This window comes from Ochotona curzoniae, unplaced genomic scaffold (genome assembly GCF_017591425.1).
Source record: "Ochotona curzoniae isolate NIBS_2020 unplaced genomic scaffold, NIBS_Ocur_1.0 contig_4612, whole genome shotgun sequence".
In the NCBI taxonomy this organism is placed as follows: domain Eukaryota; kingdom Metazoa; phylum Chordata; class Mammalia; order Lagomorpha; family Ochotonidae; genus Ochotona; species Ochotona curzoniae.
The window spans coordinates 1,449,775-1,463,787 of NW_024466343.1; the positions used below are offsets into that span (position 1 = coordinate 1,449,775).

The window sequence follows — 14,013 nt, forward strand, 5'->3', positions numbered from 1 at the left end:
CCACAAGAATTGATAAATCTGAAGCTGTTGACATCTTTTCGCTAGTATATGCGTAGTTGTCACTTGTACTTAAATTGCTATAACACCAGGCATGCTGGCTCAGTGGTTGAATCCTTACCTTCCAATCACTGGGATGCCATAAGGGGGCTGATTCATGTCCCAGCAGTTCCACTTCCCATCCAGCTCCCTGCTTGTGGCCTGGGAAAGCAGTAAAGGATGGGCCAAAGCCTTAGAACCCTGCACCCATGTGGGAGACCCAGAAGAAGCTCCTGACTCCTAGCTCCTGGCTTTGGATGAGCTCAGCATTAGCTGTTGCAGGCATTTGAGAAGTGAACCAGTAGGGGCAAGATCTTTTTGTTTGTCACTCCTTCTCTCTGTAAATCTGCCCTTTTAAGTAAAATAAATAAATATTTAAATTAGTATAACACCAAAATACAAGACAACAACATAAGAATAAACACTGACAAAGAAACATCAAAATGCAAAGGTGGCCTACAGGTTAGTAGAAAATATTTCTGTTTCTAATAAACAGTTAATATCTAAAATATATAAGGAACTAATATATCTCAACAGTAAAAAGCACAAGTCTGACCATGGGGAAAGGATCTAAATTGACATTTTTTAATAATAGATATATGAATGACTAACATATAGTTGAAAAATAATTACTAGTGCTAATTATGATAAAAATACAAATAAAAATATTGACGATTTACCTCATACTTGGTGTGATGGCTACTATGAAAAAGGCAAAGGATATGAGGTTTTGAAAATGATGCAAAGAGAATGTGTGAGTGGGAGTGTAAATTTACCTACCCTGTTAAAATAGAACTACCAAATTATGCAGCAGTCATTCTCCTACTTATTATGAACACATACACATACATACACACAAAAGATTTAAATTAGGAGCTGAAAGATTATTTGTTCTCCCATGTTAATTACAGCTTCCATCACAATATCCATGATACAGAAACAAAATCTGTAATTGGCTGATTAATGAATGACAAAAATTATCATATACATATATTGATACACATATGCACATGTTATGTATAAAATAGGACCCTCACCTGTCATCTTATATAAAAATCAGCTCTAAATGGATCAAGAACCTAAACCTGTACCCATAAACACTTACACTACTAGGAAAAAACATAGGAAGCACTCTACAAGATACAGGCATTGGTAAAGACTTCTTAGAAATATCCCTAAAAGCACAGGAAATCAAACCCAAAATAAACAAATGGAAATACATTAAACTAAGAAGCTTCTGTGCAGCAAAGGAAACAATCAACAAAGGGAAGAAGCTGGCAACAGAATCAGAGCAAATCTTTGCACACTACACCACAGGTAAAGCACAACTATTCAGGATTTACCAAGAGCTTCAGAAACTCAACAATAGCAAAACCAAGAACCCTGTGAAGAAATGGGCAAAGGAAATGAGCAGGCATTTTTCAAAAGAACACCTTCAAACGACTATAAGACCTATGCAAAGATGCTCAGCAGCACCTCTTCTTATAGCAATCAGAGAAATGCAAATAAAAATGACATTGAGGTTTGGCCATACTCCAGTGAGACTGTAATCTAAATTCTACAAACAACACCTGCTAGCATGGACATGAGAAGAAAGGTGCTGTACTGCACTATTGGTAGGAATACAGGCTAGTGCAACCACTGTGGAAAATCCGCATGGAATGTGCTCAGACCACTGAGCATTGATCTACCATATCGTCTACCTTGCTGTCAAACTCCTGGAAATATATCAAAAGGAAATGAAATCTGACCTACAACCCTACAATACAGCAGCACAATCCACAATAGCAAAGACATAGATGCAACATAAACATTATGCTAATAGATTTCTAGATGTTTGTATTTCTACAAAATTATCATCTACATTTCACTCTTTTACTTTTGTGATCCCAAAAGCACTTGAGTTCTTTGTTAACTATTAAGTTGCTCATTTTTTTTGTTGTTAATTTAACTAAGCTTCCTCTCTAGTGCTTTAGTTTTGGTGCTATCAAAATATTTTTTCTAAGTGAGAATAGAGTGTTGGAATTATCCCTTTTCATTTTTTGCCCAACTTCTACTAAAATTCAAATTTATTGAATTGCTACTCCTTAATGATATGTGACATTGCAGCAGACTCTTCAGGTATATTTTTCCCAATTTTCACTTTAGTTATGCCACCAAAAACCAAGGGACAGGCTTAAACACATCTAATAGCTCAATAGCTCAATGCAGACAGCATGTTCTCACTAAACCATGAAAAAAAATGGAGGAAAAAATTATCCTTTGCTTAAACTTTTTAGCTACAGGAGGAAAATCTTTTTCTCATAAACGCCCTCCGGAGGATTCCTAATCTGTTCCATCTGCCAGGATATGTCCATGTCCTTGATATAGTTGAGCTTTGAACAGTGGATTGATTGTCTGCTATATCTGGTTTCTGACGCAGGGTAATCTCTGCTAGCAAGGATGAAAGTTGAAAAGATGAGGCAATTGCTTGGGAAACAGTATGCCACCTTGTCAACTTATTTTGAAAGTTTCACATCTTCTGAAGTTCAAATTCTCTCATGTATTAGTCACAGGGTTGTGTCAAATGTTAATCAGAGCAGCAATAACTTAAGGTTAAATCTATGTAAAAGAACAGACACTAACTGAAGACAATGGGCCGTATTCATTTTTAACATTATAAGGATCCAAAAGTGATACAAAGGAGAGCTGCTCTTCTTTCATTTCCATGTGTCTCCTTTTATAAGGCCATCCCAATTCAATCTTGGGGCTCCACCCTAGCAAGTTAATCTAATGAAGTCACTTCTCAGGCTTCATTTCATAAAATGTAATTAGAACAAGCTTCGAGCCCCATCTCTTCTTTGCCATAAGCCATTAACTAACATGTTAACTGTTAGCATTAGACTCTGTGTTTCAGCATTTACATGATAGATGGGGTGAGTGCTGGCAGAAGAGATAAAATTAGACTTTGTGCAACTAAATCCTCTATCTGAGCTTTTGTTCTGTTTCCAATATGTATGGCTGCTACTGCACACTCTGAGAGGCAGCAGATGATGGCCCAAGAAATTGGTCTCCTGCAATCGGAATTCCTGGATTCAGCTTGTCCCAGCCAGCCCTGGTTGTTAAACACATCTGGATAGTGGATGAAAAGATGCAACATTTGTTTCTATCTTTCTGTGTTTCTCTCACTCTCAATACAAAAATAAACATAAATGACTAAATAACAATTTAGAAAAATTTGAATGAATTTTTGCTAGCCAAATTCTGTTGCTCCAAAACAATGGGTAGATTGGTATGTAATACCATAAGTCAAGTAACATCTGCACAGGTAGAAAATATTCAAACAGATAAAAAAATAAGTACATTTTTTCTATGAAAGGTAGGCAGTAGCAGTTCTATTACACCTCTGAGTGTGCCTATGTGTGTGCGTGTGTGTGTGCATGAATGCATCCCACGTTGTGCTAAAGGAGTTTCACAGAACAAGAACTTTTTCTGTCTCATAGTTTTTCCTGCCAAGCTATCTATAGGAGTCCTGAAGCAGCTTAACTTTGACAGAGAATTTTTTTCAGTAGTTTCAAAATGAACTCATGAGCATATGATAGATTTGCAATATGTACTAGTGAAAATGACTATTTTCAGAGCTGATGATGTCACTCATAACCTCTTGGAAAGCTGTAGTACAAGTTGAGAGCTTGACTTCCGATAGTCACTACAAAGTACCTGCTTATATGACACCCGTTCCGCCACAGAGAACTCAAAAGGCCTTACAGACACTACTGTTTGTATTCTTCACTAGTACATAAAATTTACATATTGTGGAGTATTGTGGGATTTTTGACACATTATACATTGTATAATGTTCAAACCAAGACAAACATGTATTGATTTGACTTGTTCAAACATTCATTCAGTAACGATAGCTTACTCAGAAATAGTAGTATTCTTTGGAAATTAATTGTGAGTTTATTTCTTTGCTAAAATCATTTTTACATGTTGTGCACTAGAGATCAGTAATTATAGGAAAGAAAATTTTTCTGATAAGCACCACAGATTAACCTGAACTCCTAAATGTAGAGTATTTAAAAGGAAAAACTAGGTTATGAGGAAATGTTAGTCAAATTATATAACAGCTTAATGCAAATTATACAGCTTAGATGTTAGTCTAATCATTTAAATACTGCACTGAAGAACATCTTAACTAAAATTGATTAACAAACTGGTCTTAAAAGCCATCACAATCTCCCTTGATAAAATAATAAAAAGATCTGCACATCCTCCCAAAAAAATATCAGAAATCACTCTGGTTTTATGCTATGTTTTCTTTTTGTTTGTTTGATTGTTTTGCTTGAGAGAACTTGTATTAAACAAAAAATACATTAACACCATAGCTATGAAACAGGTTTGAGCTTAAGATACAGTGATAGGAGCAGACATGTAGCACGCAGTTTCAACGATGTTTAGGATACCTTAACCACACATTAGAGTACCTGTGTTCAAATGTTTGGCTCCACTTCCCATTCTAGCTTTCTGATATTGTGAACCTGTAAGCAGAAGACAGTTTAAGTACCTGGGTGATCCTTGTCACCCACATAGGAGGTCTAGATTAAATCTCCAGTTCCTGCCTTTAACCTGCCTCAACACTGGCTGTTGCAGCCTTTAGGGGTAAAATAAACAAATGGAAAGTTACTTTCTTACTGCCTTTAAAATAAGTGAAAAAAATTTAAGAAAAGCATAATTATAATCAAGGGAATATATGTTACATAAATAACATTGATCATGAAAATTATAGCTCCTATCCATTTGATAAAAACAATTCTATCCCATTATTTCCTTTTTATAATAAAATAATTACATTTTCCACAGTGAAGTGTATAATGTTTATGTTTTTAAAGAAAATTAATTCCTGGGGCCAGTTTTGTGATGTATTATGTCAAGCTACGATTTTAGCTTGCACCCAGTAAGGACAGTTTATGTCCTGGCTACTCCACTATAAATCCAACATCCTGCTAATGATCTGGATGAGGCAGGAGATGATCCAAAACTTTAGTTCCCTACATCCAAATGAGAGACCCAGACACTCCTGGCTTCTACCTGGAAGAGGCTCCTGGCTTCGGATTGGCATAGCATCGGCCGTTGCGCTCACTTGGGGAGTGAATCATCGGATGGAAGATCTTCCTCTCTGTCTCTCCTCTCTGTATATCTGCCTTTCCAATAAAAAAATAATAAAAATAAATCTTAAAAAAAATACTAATTTCTAAGCCTGTTAGTCTTTACAATCCTTGTTGGAAAGAGCAATTTATGTGTATATATTTACATATATATGTATATATGCATATACACACATATTTAAAGAGAGAAAATATTTCCAAGATACGGATTTCCAAGCTGTAAACAAAAATTCTACATTATAAAACACATATTCTCAATAATCTTTGAGCAGAGACTAAGCAAAATGGGAATCTTTTCTCTAAATTTCAAATAGAATGAAGCTGTGAACAGCAACAACTGCAGAGTTGGGAGTTGCCCTGGACTGATCCCTGAATAGTCACTAATTGAAGAGTATATCTGAGAATGTTTGAAAGACAAGTTAGAGGGTGGAAAGCATCAGCCCCGCCAAAAATTCACAGAATGCTACAAGTCAGCACACTCAAGGAACTGCCCTGGGAATTTGTGAGAGAACTATACTCTTATCAATAGTATGTGGTTTTAGAGGTAATTGTACTTTTAAACAGACAAAAATTCTAAATATGATAAAAAAAATTGTAAGACTTTACAATGTTATCAAAATGACAGCTACCCCAAGACATTGCATTATTTTCTAATTTTGTTCCAGCTAGAATGTGTTGCAACTTTGTAATTGGATAAATGCTTTCATGTAACAGCATGACAGTAAGGACTTAATCCTATAAACTGCAACCGATCTAATAGCACTGAGAGAAACTATTCCTCAATTCCAATAACATTTGTCTAAAAAACCCTTCACAACAAATACTTCTTGAAGGTCCTATTCTTTATTACCTCTACAATAGTGATTAAATTTCAATATGACTTTTGGAAGGGGACTTTAAAATCATAGCATAGTCTTTATTCTATCTGTATTTGAATATGTAAATATTGTTAGGATGTAGATTTGTATGAAAAACTTATAAACTCACCAACATGCAATGTGAGGTTGGAGAACTACGGCTTGTAATTCAAATATAGCATGCCTGTGCTTGCAAATGAAGCTTTAGTGAAACACTGCTATGTCTGCTTGTTAAAATGTCATCTGTGGAGAACTTTGCAGCATAAAAATAGAGTTGAGAAGCTGAAATGAGGAGCGTATGGACTCTAAACCTGAAATGTTTCCCATCTGGCCTCTCGCACAGGTTTTGCAGATCCCTTGCAGTTGACTGTAGTCAATAGTAACGCACAACTTTTTTGTTTAAAAAGTTAAACAATAGTCAGGTCGAGCAAAGTGGGCCAAAGTCAGATGTCTTTCAGTTCTGAGGAAAGGAGATGCATATTCTGTCAGTCCTTTTACTATATTTCTGTGTGATATTGAGCAAGTCATCAATTCTCCTCTAGTGAGAAGTAAGCATTGTCATTAACCCAGGGAATAAGGCTAAAGAAAAACATGATATTTAAGAAGAATGTGATATTAAAGACAGGGAATACGGAAACTCTCACAAAATCAAGGGAGCCTGATATGAGAATGGAGAGCTGACGTGCAGAACTTAATAAAAGCTTTAAACACATAAATGAGGTTGATCTTAAAATAGCAAACCTATGTTTTTATGGCCTGCATGTGCCTATGATTTCAGATTGAGATTGAACAAGAAATGAGTTTTATCATTCCACAAAAAAAAAAAAAGAAATTTTTGTGGGGCAGTTTCTAGCAATTTATCTTTGAAATTGTTTATAAAAGGAACAGGTTTCATATATTTGACATATACAAGTTTAACAACATAATAATACTCCCCCCGCTTGCTTTTTCACTCCCTGAATTCTAACCTCCCTTCTCATTCTTTTCTTACTTTTCCTTTAATTTTCATAATGACATACTTTCAATTTAATTTATAATCTCAAGCTTAATCCTCCACTGAATAAAGAATTTATATAGAAACAGAGATATTACTTGTCCTCAGGATAAAAGCCATAAACAATAATTAAATCCTAAAATATCAATTTCACTCCTTCACTCTAAATGAGTTGCTACAAATCAGGGACAGCATATGATTGTGTGTTCTTTGGAAGACTGGCTTATTTCATTGAGCATAAAGATCTCCAATTGAATCCATTTTGTTGCAAAAGCAAGATTTTATTCTTTTTATACCTGAGAATGGGTCATGGGGCAGGTCTATTTTCAGATTTCTGAGGAATCTCCATATTGTCTTCCATAATGGCTATGCTAGTTTGTTATCCCACAGTGCACTAGAATTATCTATGTTTTCACCAGAATTTGCTATCTTTTTGGGATGACGTGAAACCTCATAGTAGCATTTATTCACATTTCTCTCATACCTGGTGATCCTGAGCAGTTTTTCCTTATGCCTATTGGCCAGTTGTATTTCATTGTTTGAAAAATGTCTGTTCATAAATTTAGTCCATTTTAAACTGGATCATTTGTTCTGCTGTTAAATTTCTTGATTTCCTTATATATTCTGAATATTAATCTTATATCAGACATATAATCTGCAATTTTTTTTTTACCATTCTGCCACTTGCCTCTTCAGTTAGTTGAGTACTTCCCTCAGTGTGCAGGAATTTCTGAACTTGATGTAATCCCATTTTTCTATTGTTGCTATAATTGCCTATGCTTCTGGGTATTATCCAAGAAGTTTTTGCCTATATTGATGTCTTGCAGTGTTTTGCATTTGATTTCCTTTTAGAAATTTGATGGTTTGTAGTCACAGGATTAGATTCTTGCTTCATTGTGAGTTGATTTCTCTTTAGGATGTAAGATGGAGGCCCTACTCCATACTTCTATATGCAGAGACTCAGTGTTCACAACACCATGTGTTGAAAAACTGTACTGTCTGCACAGAATGATTTTGGCTCATTTGCCAAAAAGTGGTTGGTTCTAGAGATGTGGAATAACTTATAGGATTTCTAATCTTTTCCATTTTTCCACTTGCCTATGTCTGTGCCAACCCAAGATTTTTTGATTTATTTGTCTTAAGGGATGATTTTGTGTTGCCACAAGTTTGTTTTTAGTATTTAAGATTGTTTTTACAATTTCAGATCACTGATGCATCTGTAAAAAAATTAGTGTTATTTTTCCTAGATCTGAGCATCCTTCTCATTGGGATTGCATTGAATCTGTACATTTCTTTGGGTAATACAGACATTGTATTGATATAAATTTTTCCAATCTTTGAACAGAGAAGATTATTCCATTTTATGTGTCTTCTATATTTTGACTCCATTCTATTTTTTATTTTCATTGAAGAAATTTTTTCCTGGGGTTAAACTTCTTATTGTGGTTGGGATTGTTCTTACAAATATTTCCTCGTCCATGCCATTGCTTGTGTATCCAGATGCTATTGACTTGTGTGTATGTAGTGTATATTTATATCCTGTAACTTTGTCAAACTGTCGTATGGATTCCAATAGTCTTTTAGAGGAGTCTTTTGGTTTCCCTTTTGTATGGAGCTATATCATATATAAATAAGAATGATTTGACTTCCTCATTTCCCATTTGTGCCCTTTGATTTGTTTTTCTTGCCTAATAGCTCAGATTAAAACTTCCAGAACTGTATTGAAAACTAATGGTGATGGTGGACATCCCTGTTTGGTTCTGGGTCTTAGTGGAAATTTTCCAGCGGTTAATTATTCAATTTGATGCTGGTTATGTATACTTGATTGTGTTGAGGTATGTTCCTTTAATACCCAACTTACTTAGGGTTTTTTCTTAAAAAAAAAAAAAACCTACATGAAAGGATATTGTACATTGTTGAATGCTTTTACTGCATCTGAGATAATCATATGGATTTTATGCTTCAGATTGTTAACATGATGTATAACATTTATTGATTGTGTATGTTGAACCATCCTTGCATCTCAGGGATTAAATACTATTTAGACCTGCCCGATGATCTTGAGGTGTTATTGCATCAATTATCTGGTACTTTTTGCATCTATATTTATCAGAATAATGATCTATATAGTTTTCTTTCTTTGTTATATCTTTCTCTGATTTGGGGATTAACATGATACTGGACTCATAGCACAAATTTGAAAACACTTCCTTTGTTCCAATTGTTTTCAATAGTTTAAGAAGAATTGGGATTAGCTCTTTATAAGTTTAGTAGAATTCAGTAAGGTTATCTGGTCTGGACTTTTCTTCACTCATGCAGTCTTTATTATTGAAACACTTTCTTCATTTTATTTAGTTTTTCTGTTTTGGCGCCTCAATTTTGAAAAAGTGTATATTTCCAGAAGTCTATCAAATTATTCTAAATATTTCAACTTTTATATGTAACTGTTGATAGTAGTTCCTAATTATCTCTTTTATTTTCATTGTACTCCCCCCAAAAAAACACCCTGAAATTAGGGATGGAGGAGAGGTTCCTCTGTGATATAAGCAGGAAATAGTCTTATTGTTTCATTCTGTAACATAAAGAAACACTATACGTCTTAAATGAACTGTGCTTCCTGTAAGGAGTTTAACAGTATTTCAAAATCTTTTCAAACTGTACTAGCTAAGTGAAAGTTGTTTTTAAATATGATGCAACATCTACACACTTGATCTCAGCCAAAAGGCTAAGAAACAATAATGCAACATCTACAAAGCATTAGGAAAACTTTAGGGAGCACTGACGCAGACAATCTCTTGAGTTACTTAAAACTCTGAAAAAATTCCCTCAGTACTTTAATGACTATGTCCTATAGAACATAGGTCATAACAAGAAGTAGTGTTTAATTGGCTTACCTATTTTAATTATTTCATGACATTGGGATTTTTTGATTATTTTCATATTACAAATGAGAAACCTGAGGAGCAAAACATTTTTTTTAGCTTGCTCAAAATCAAACAGGCAATACATGTTAGCTCAGGATTCAGACTGAGGTAGTCAGAGTCTAGAGCCATGGCCTTTATTTGATATGTACACTTGTGTATTGTTGCTGCATTTTGGATTTCAGAGATGTGAAAAACTGTACCCTTTTCCTATAATATTTCTCTTGTAATTTGAATTTTCTAAAAGCATGTTATTAGAAATGCCAGAAGTTAATACAAGATTTAGATGCTTGTATTGATAGCTTCCATCTGCTACTATCCATCTTGAATATTTCATAAGTTCCTAATATTTGTTCATTACAGCATTTCTTTAGGGACATCATTATCAGGACATTTCCTTGGCAACTGTGCATAGCTACAGATGCCTGATCTATGGATAGTTTATCACTGTATGTATTCTATAATTATACATCTCACTGGTAAAGAATCATTCATTTCTGGCTATTCAAATGTATTTGCTTAATAACCATTCATTCATGCCTGTGCAAATATTTTCATTCAACAATTCCCAATTGAGAAGCTATTAGTATTTCCAGTAAAATTTAGGAAACACAAGATATTTTTAGAAGTAAATGTTAAAAATTAAATGAAACAAGATACAAAATGAAGATGAGAATGATTCTTTATTTACAATGATAGAAAATGGACTATCCAAGTGGAAAGTAATTGAGTGGAAATAAGGAAAAGGTACTGATTGCAGATTCACAGAAAGGACATTACACACAGAAACAAAATCCAAAGGAAATGAAATCTGCATATGAGAAAGTGATCTGTAAACCTACATTTATAGCAGCACAATCTACAACAGCAAAGATATGGAAACAACCCAGATGCCTGTCAGAAGAGGAGTGGATAAAGAAACTGTGATATATCTACTTCATGGAATACTACTCTATCATTAAAAAAATTAAATTCTGCCATTTGCAACAAAAGGTCCCAACTAGACACTAGTATGGTCAGTGAAACAAGTCAATCCCAAGAGATTAAATATGTTCTCTCTGAAATAGGGCAACCTTCAGGCAAAATACAAGATCCAGAACCCTTTCAATACTCTTTGTGCTACCTCTCAGGGGATTTTGATATTTTTGTTTTATTTTCACTAATTCAAAAAGGTTTTTGTTTTTCTTATTAATTTCCCACTGATTCATAGATCACACAGTAGCATCATTTGCTTCAAAAAGGATCTTGACTTTCTTCTTCATTTCTTCAGTTCTCTTAGCACTCTCCATACTAACTTCTTGCGCATTTTACAGTCTGGTGAATCTGAGGGGGACCGGAAGAGGGTGGATTGTTTTTCAGAGCACTGCCTCACCATAACGTTTTTCTCCATCTGTTGTAGGTCAATGCACAAACTGGCCCAGTTGGAAAGGCTAGACCTTGGCAATAATGAATTCAGTGAGATGGTAAGCAAATTCATTTTTTATCCTTAAAATCTTTTTAATATCTTCATGGAGAGTATCTCTTTGTCTTCGCAGTCCTAGTGATGAAATCATGAAATGCACATTCGCATTTGCTAAATATAAATAAAAAAGCTGAGATGGAAACCAATTTACTAACTACATGACCACAGAGAACTAGATGCTATTGGGATCCTTTTAAAAATTTGGTTGAGGCAAATGTTGTTGAGAGTGTTGATTGCTAACAATATGGCTGGCACCCAGTTAAGTATGTTACATGTACTATCTTAATTCTTCTATGTTGTGGTTGTTTTGTTGCACAGTGCGAGAGATCAAACCAGACCCAAGTGTAGGTTGTTAGGAGTCCTTATTGTCCAAATTTGTTGGCAGCAGTCCCCACTACACTCCTGGAGTCACTGCAGTGTGATGCAGAAGTCAGGGGTTTTTAAGCTCTCATCTTCTGATTAAATTGAGAGCCATGCAAAATGAAGTTTCCATGTATTCAACTACTAAATGCAAGAGGCAGGAAGGGAACAGCCAGGAGACCAAAGCTTTCCTGCAGTTAACTACCCTAACCTAGCACAATAGGAGGCAAGAGGGGCCAGTGGTGTGGAGTCTTCTATCAATTAACTTGGATGGTGCAAGAGGAGGTAGAAAGGGTGGGGTGTGGAAACTTTTCACTGTCAATTAACTTGACAAGCAGGTGCTAACCATCAACCAGCTGCACCCCATCCTAATTTTACCTGTAAGAATCAGCTGAAAGTTGCTGATGAGATATGTGACCATTATATGGCTACACAGAGATTAAACTGAGAATTAACTCTACCCTAAGACTTCTACATAGCAGGCGACAGGACAGCACAACGTGAGAAAAGGAATCATCATTACATCTGTCTTTCTGGAGAAAATTGAAAGATAGCTTTGTGCTCTTTTCAAATTTCAGTTTTCTTTGAAACTTGCCTGAAGGCCTATATCGTGAAGACAAATTACAGAGCAAGACCTCCTTAATAGGAATATTTTCAGATTTCAAATATTCATTTTGTCTGAAATATATATTAACTATATCTAATTTCAAACATTTAGAAAAGTAATCAACCTTTCTGTCCCCTCTGTCTTGATAACTTGGCGAATTTGTTCCCTGATCAGGAAAAACGAGGTTGAGAATTCAAAGGTCTGTCCTTCTACAAATAGTGTGAGAAGTTTTTGGTTTTTTTTAAAGGCAAATATCAGGCATGGCAAGTAAACTCTCAGTAAATGCCAGAGGCGAGTGAGGAAAGGATTGACCTCACACTGTATTTTGAGTACACAAAGAAAATTCTCGATTCATTTTCACCAAAGTCAAACTGGTCCTTATTCCAGCCCAGATCCACAATTTACTAAAGATAAATCCTGACTTGTTAGGCTTGGAGTAGTGGCCTAGTGGTTAAAGTCCTCGCCTTGAACACGCTGGAACCCCATATGGGCACCAGTTCTAGTCCCAGCAGCTCTACTTCCCATCCAGCTCCCAGAAAGCAGTCGAGGATGGCCCAAAGCTTTGGGACCCTGCACCCACATGGGAGACCTGGAAGAAGCTCCAGGTTCCTCGCTTCAGATTGGCACAGCACCAGCCGTTGCCATCACTTGGGGAGTGAACCATGGGACAGAAGATCTTCCTCTCCTTCTCTCTTCCTCTCTGTATATCTAACTTTGCAATAAAAATAAAATAAATCTTAAAAAAAAAAAGAAAAAACATGACTTGTTCTACTGAACTTAAATCTGATTTAAGCAGTTAGTCCCTTTGGGTTATGTTCTTCCTTGCACAAAAACTGCCAGTCTCTCATATATTCTCTTCCTATTTTCTGCTTCTCTTCCAAAGATGGAATTTGAATTTGTACAAAGGAGGCCACATGTCTTAATGGCTCAGCCTGGTTTTCAAAATGAGATGCCATTCTGTCTTCATAACCCAGAACAAATTGCCTGCAACTTACATTGCTGCCTGGCTAAATCATAAGTTTGATCACAGCATTCAGTTCTTTCCACTCAGGTAGAACTCAATTGAAGCACTAGCCTTTGTGTTCAATGCCCACTGCTCCTACAGCAGGCATATCCTGTATATTCTCTTTGGAACCAGTCTGGGCAGTCCAACACAAGTTATGTTGGAAAGGTATATCATCAACTATAACCCCATAGTGACCCCATGGCCACTCTACTGGCTTTGAGAACACAGATAATGTGAAAATGAAGAGAGGACCAGTAGAAAGAAATTTCAGGTCTTCTCCTGTCCACCACATAATTAAGCCAAGTTTACTCTGATCTGGAAGTGCTCTGGGTTGTTACAATCTTATATAAGGGAAGTGGTTTCTACTACATAGTCTGATGTTCTAACAATTATTTTCTTTTATTATTTATATAAAGGTATCAAATTTTATGTATTTCATATATACAGTTTTAAGAGCATAATGATAATTCATACCCCTCTCATTTCCAAACTCTACATATTTTTTATTTTGATTTTTACAGAGACTTACATTCAATTTTCTTTATAAACACAGGGTTAACGCTGCACTAAATACAGAATTCAGAAAATGAAAAGTAGGAAAACTATTGTTCCTCAAGAGTACA

General features: G+C 35.4%; 1 protein-coding gene across 1 annotated transcript in view; it reads left to right on the forward strand.

The window, feature by feature from the left end:
• LRRC7 (leucine rich repeat containing 7) overlaps positions 1-14,013 on the forward strand; it is a 444,758-nt gene that overhangs the window by 268,782 nt on the left and 161,963 nt on the right. The window contains exon 8 of the mRNA XM_040987263.1: positions 11,355-11,418. Within this exon, the coding sequence (XP_040843197.1) occupies positions 11,355-11,418 (64 nt within the window). The remainder of the gene's footprint in view (positions 1-11,354; positions 11,419-14,013) is intronic.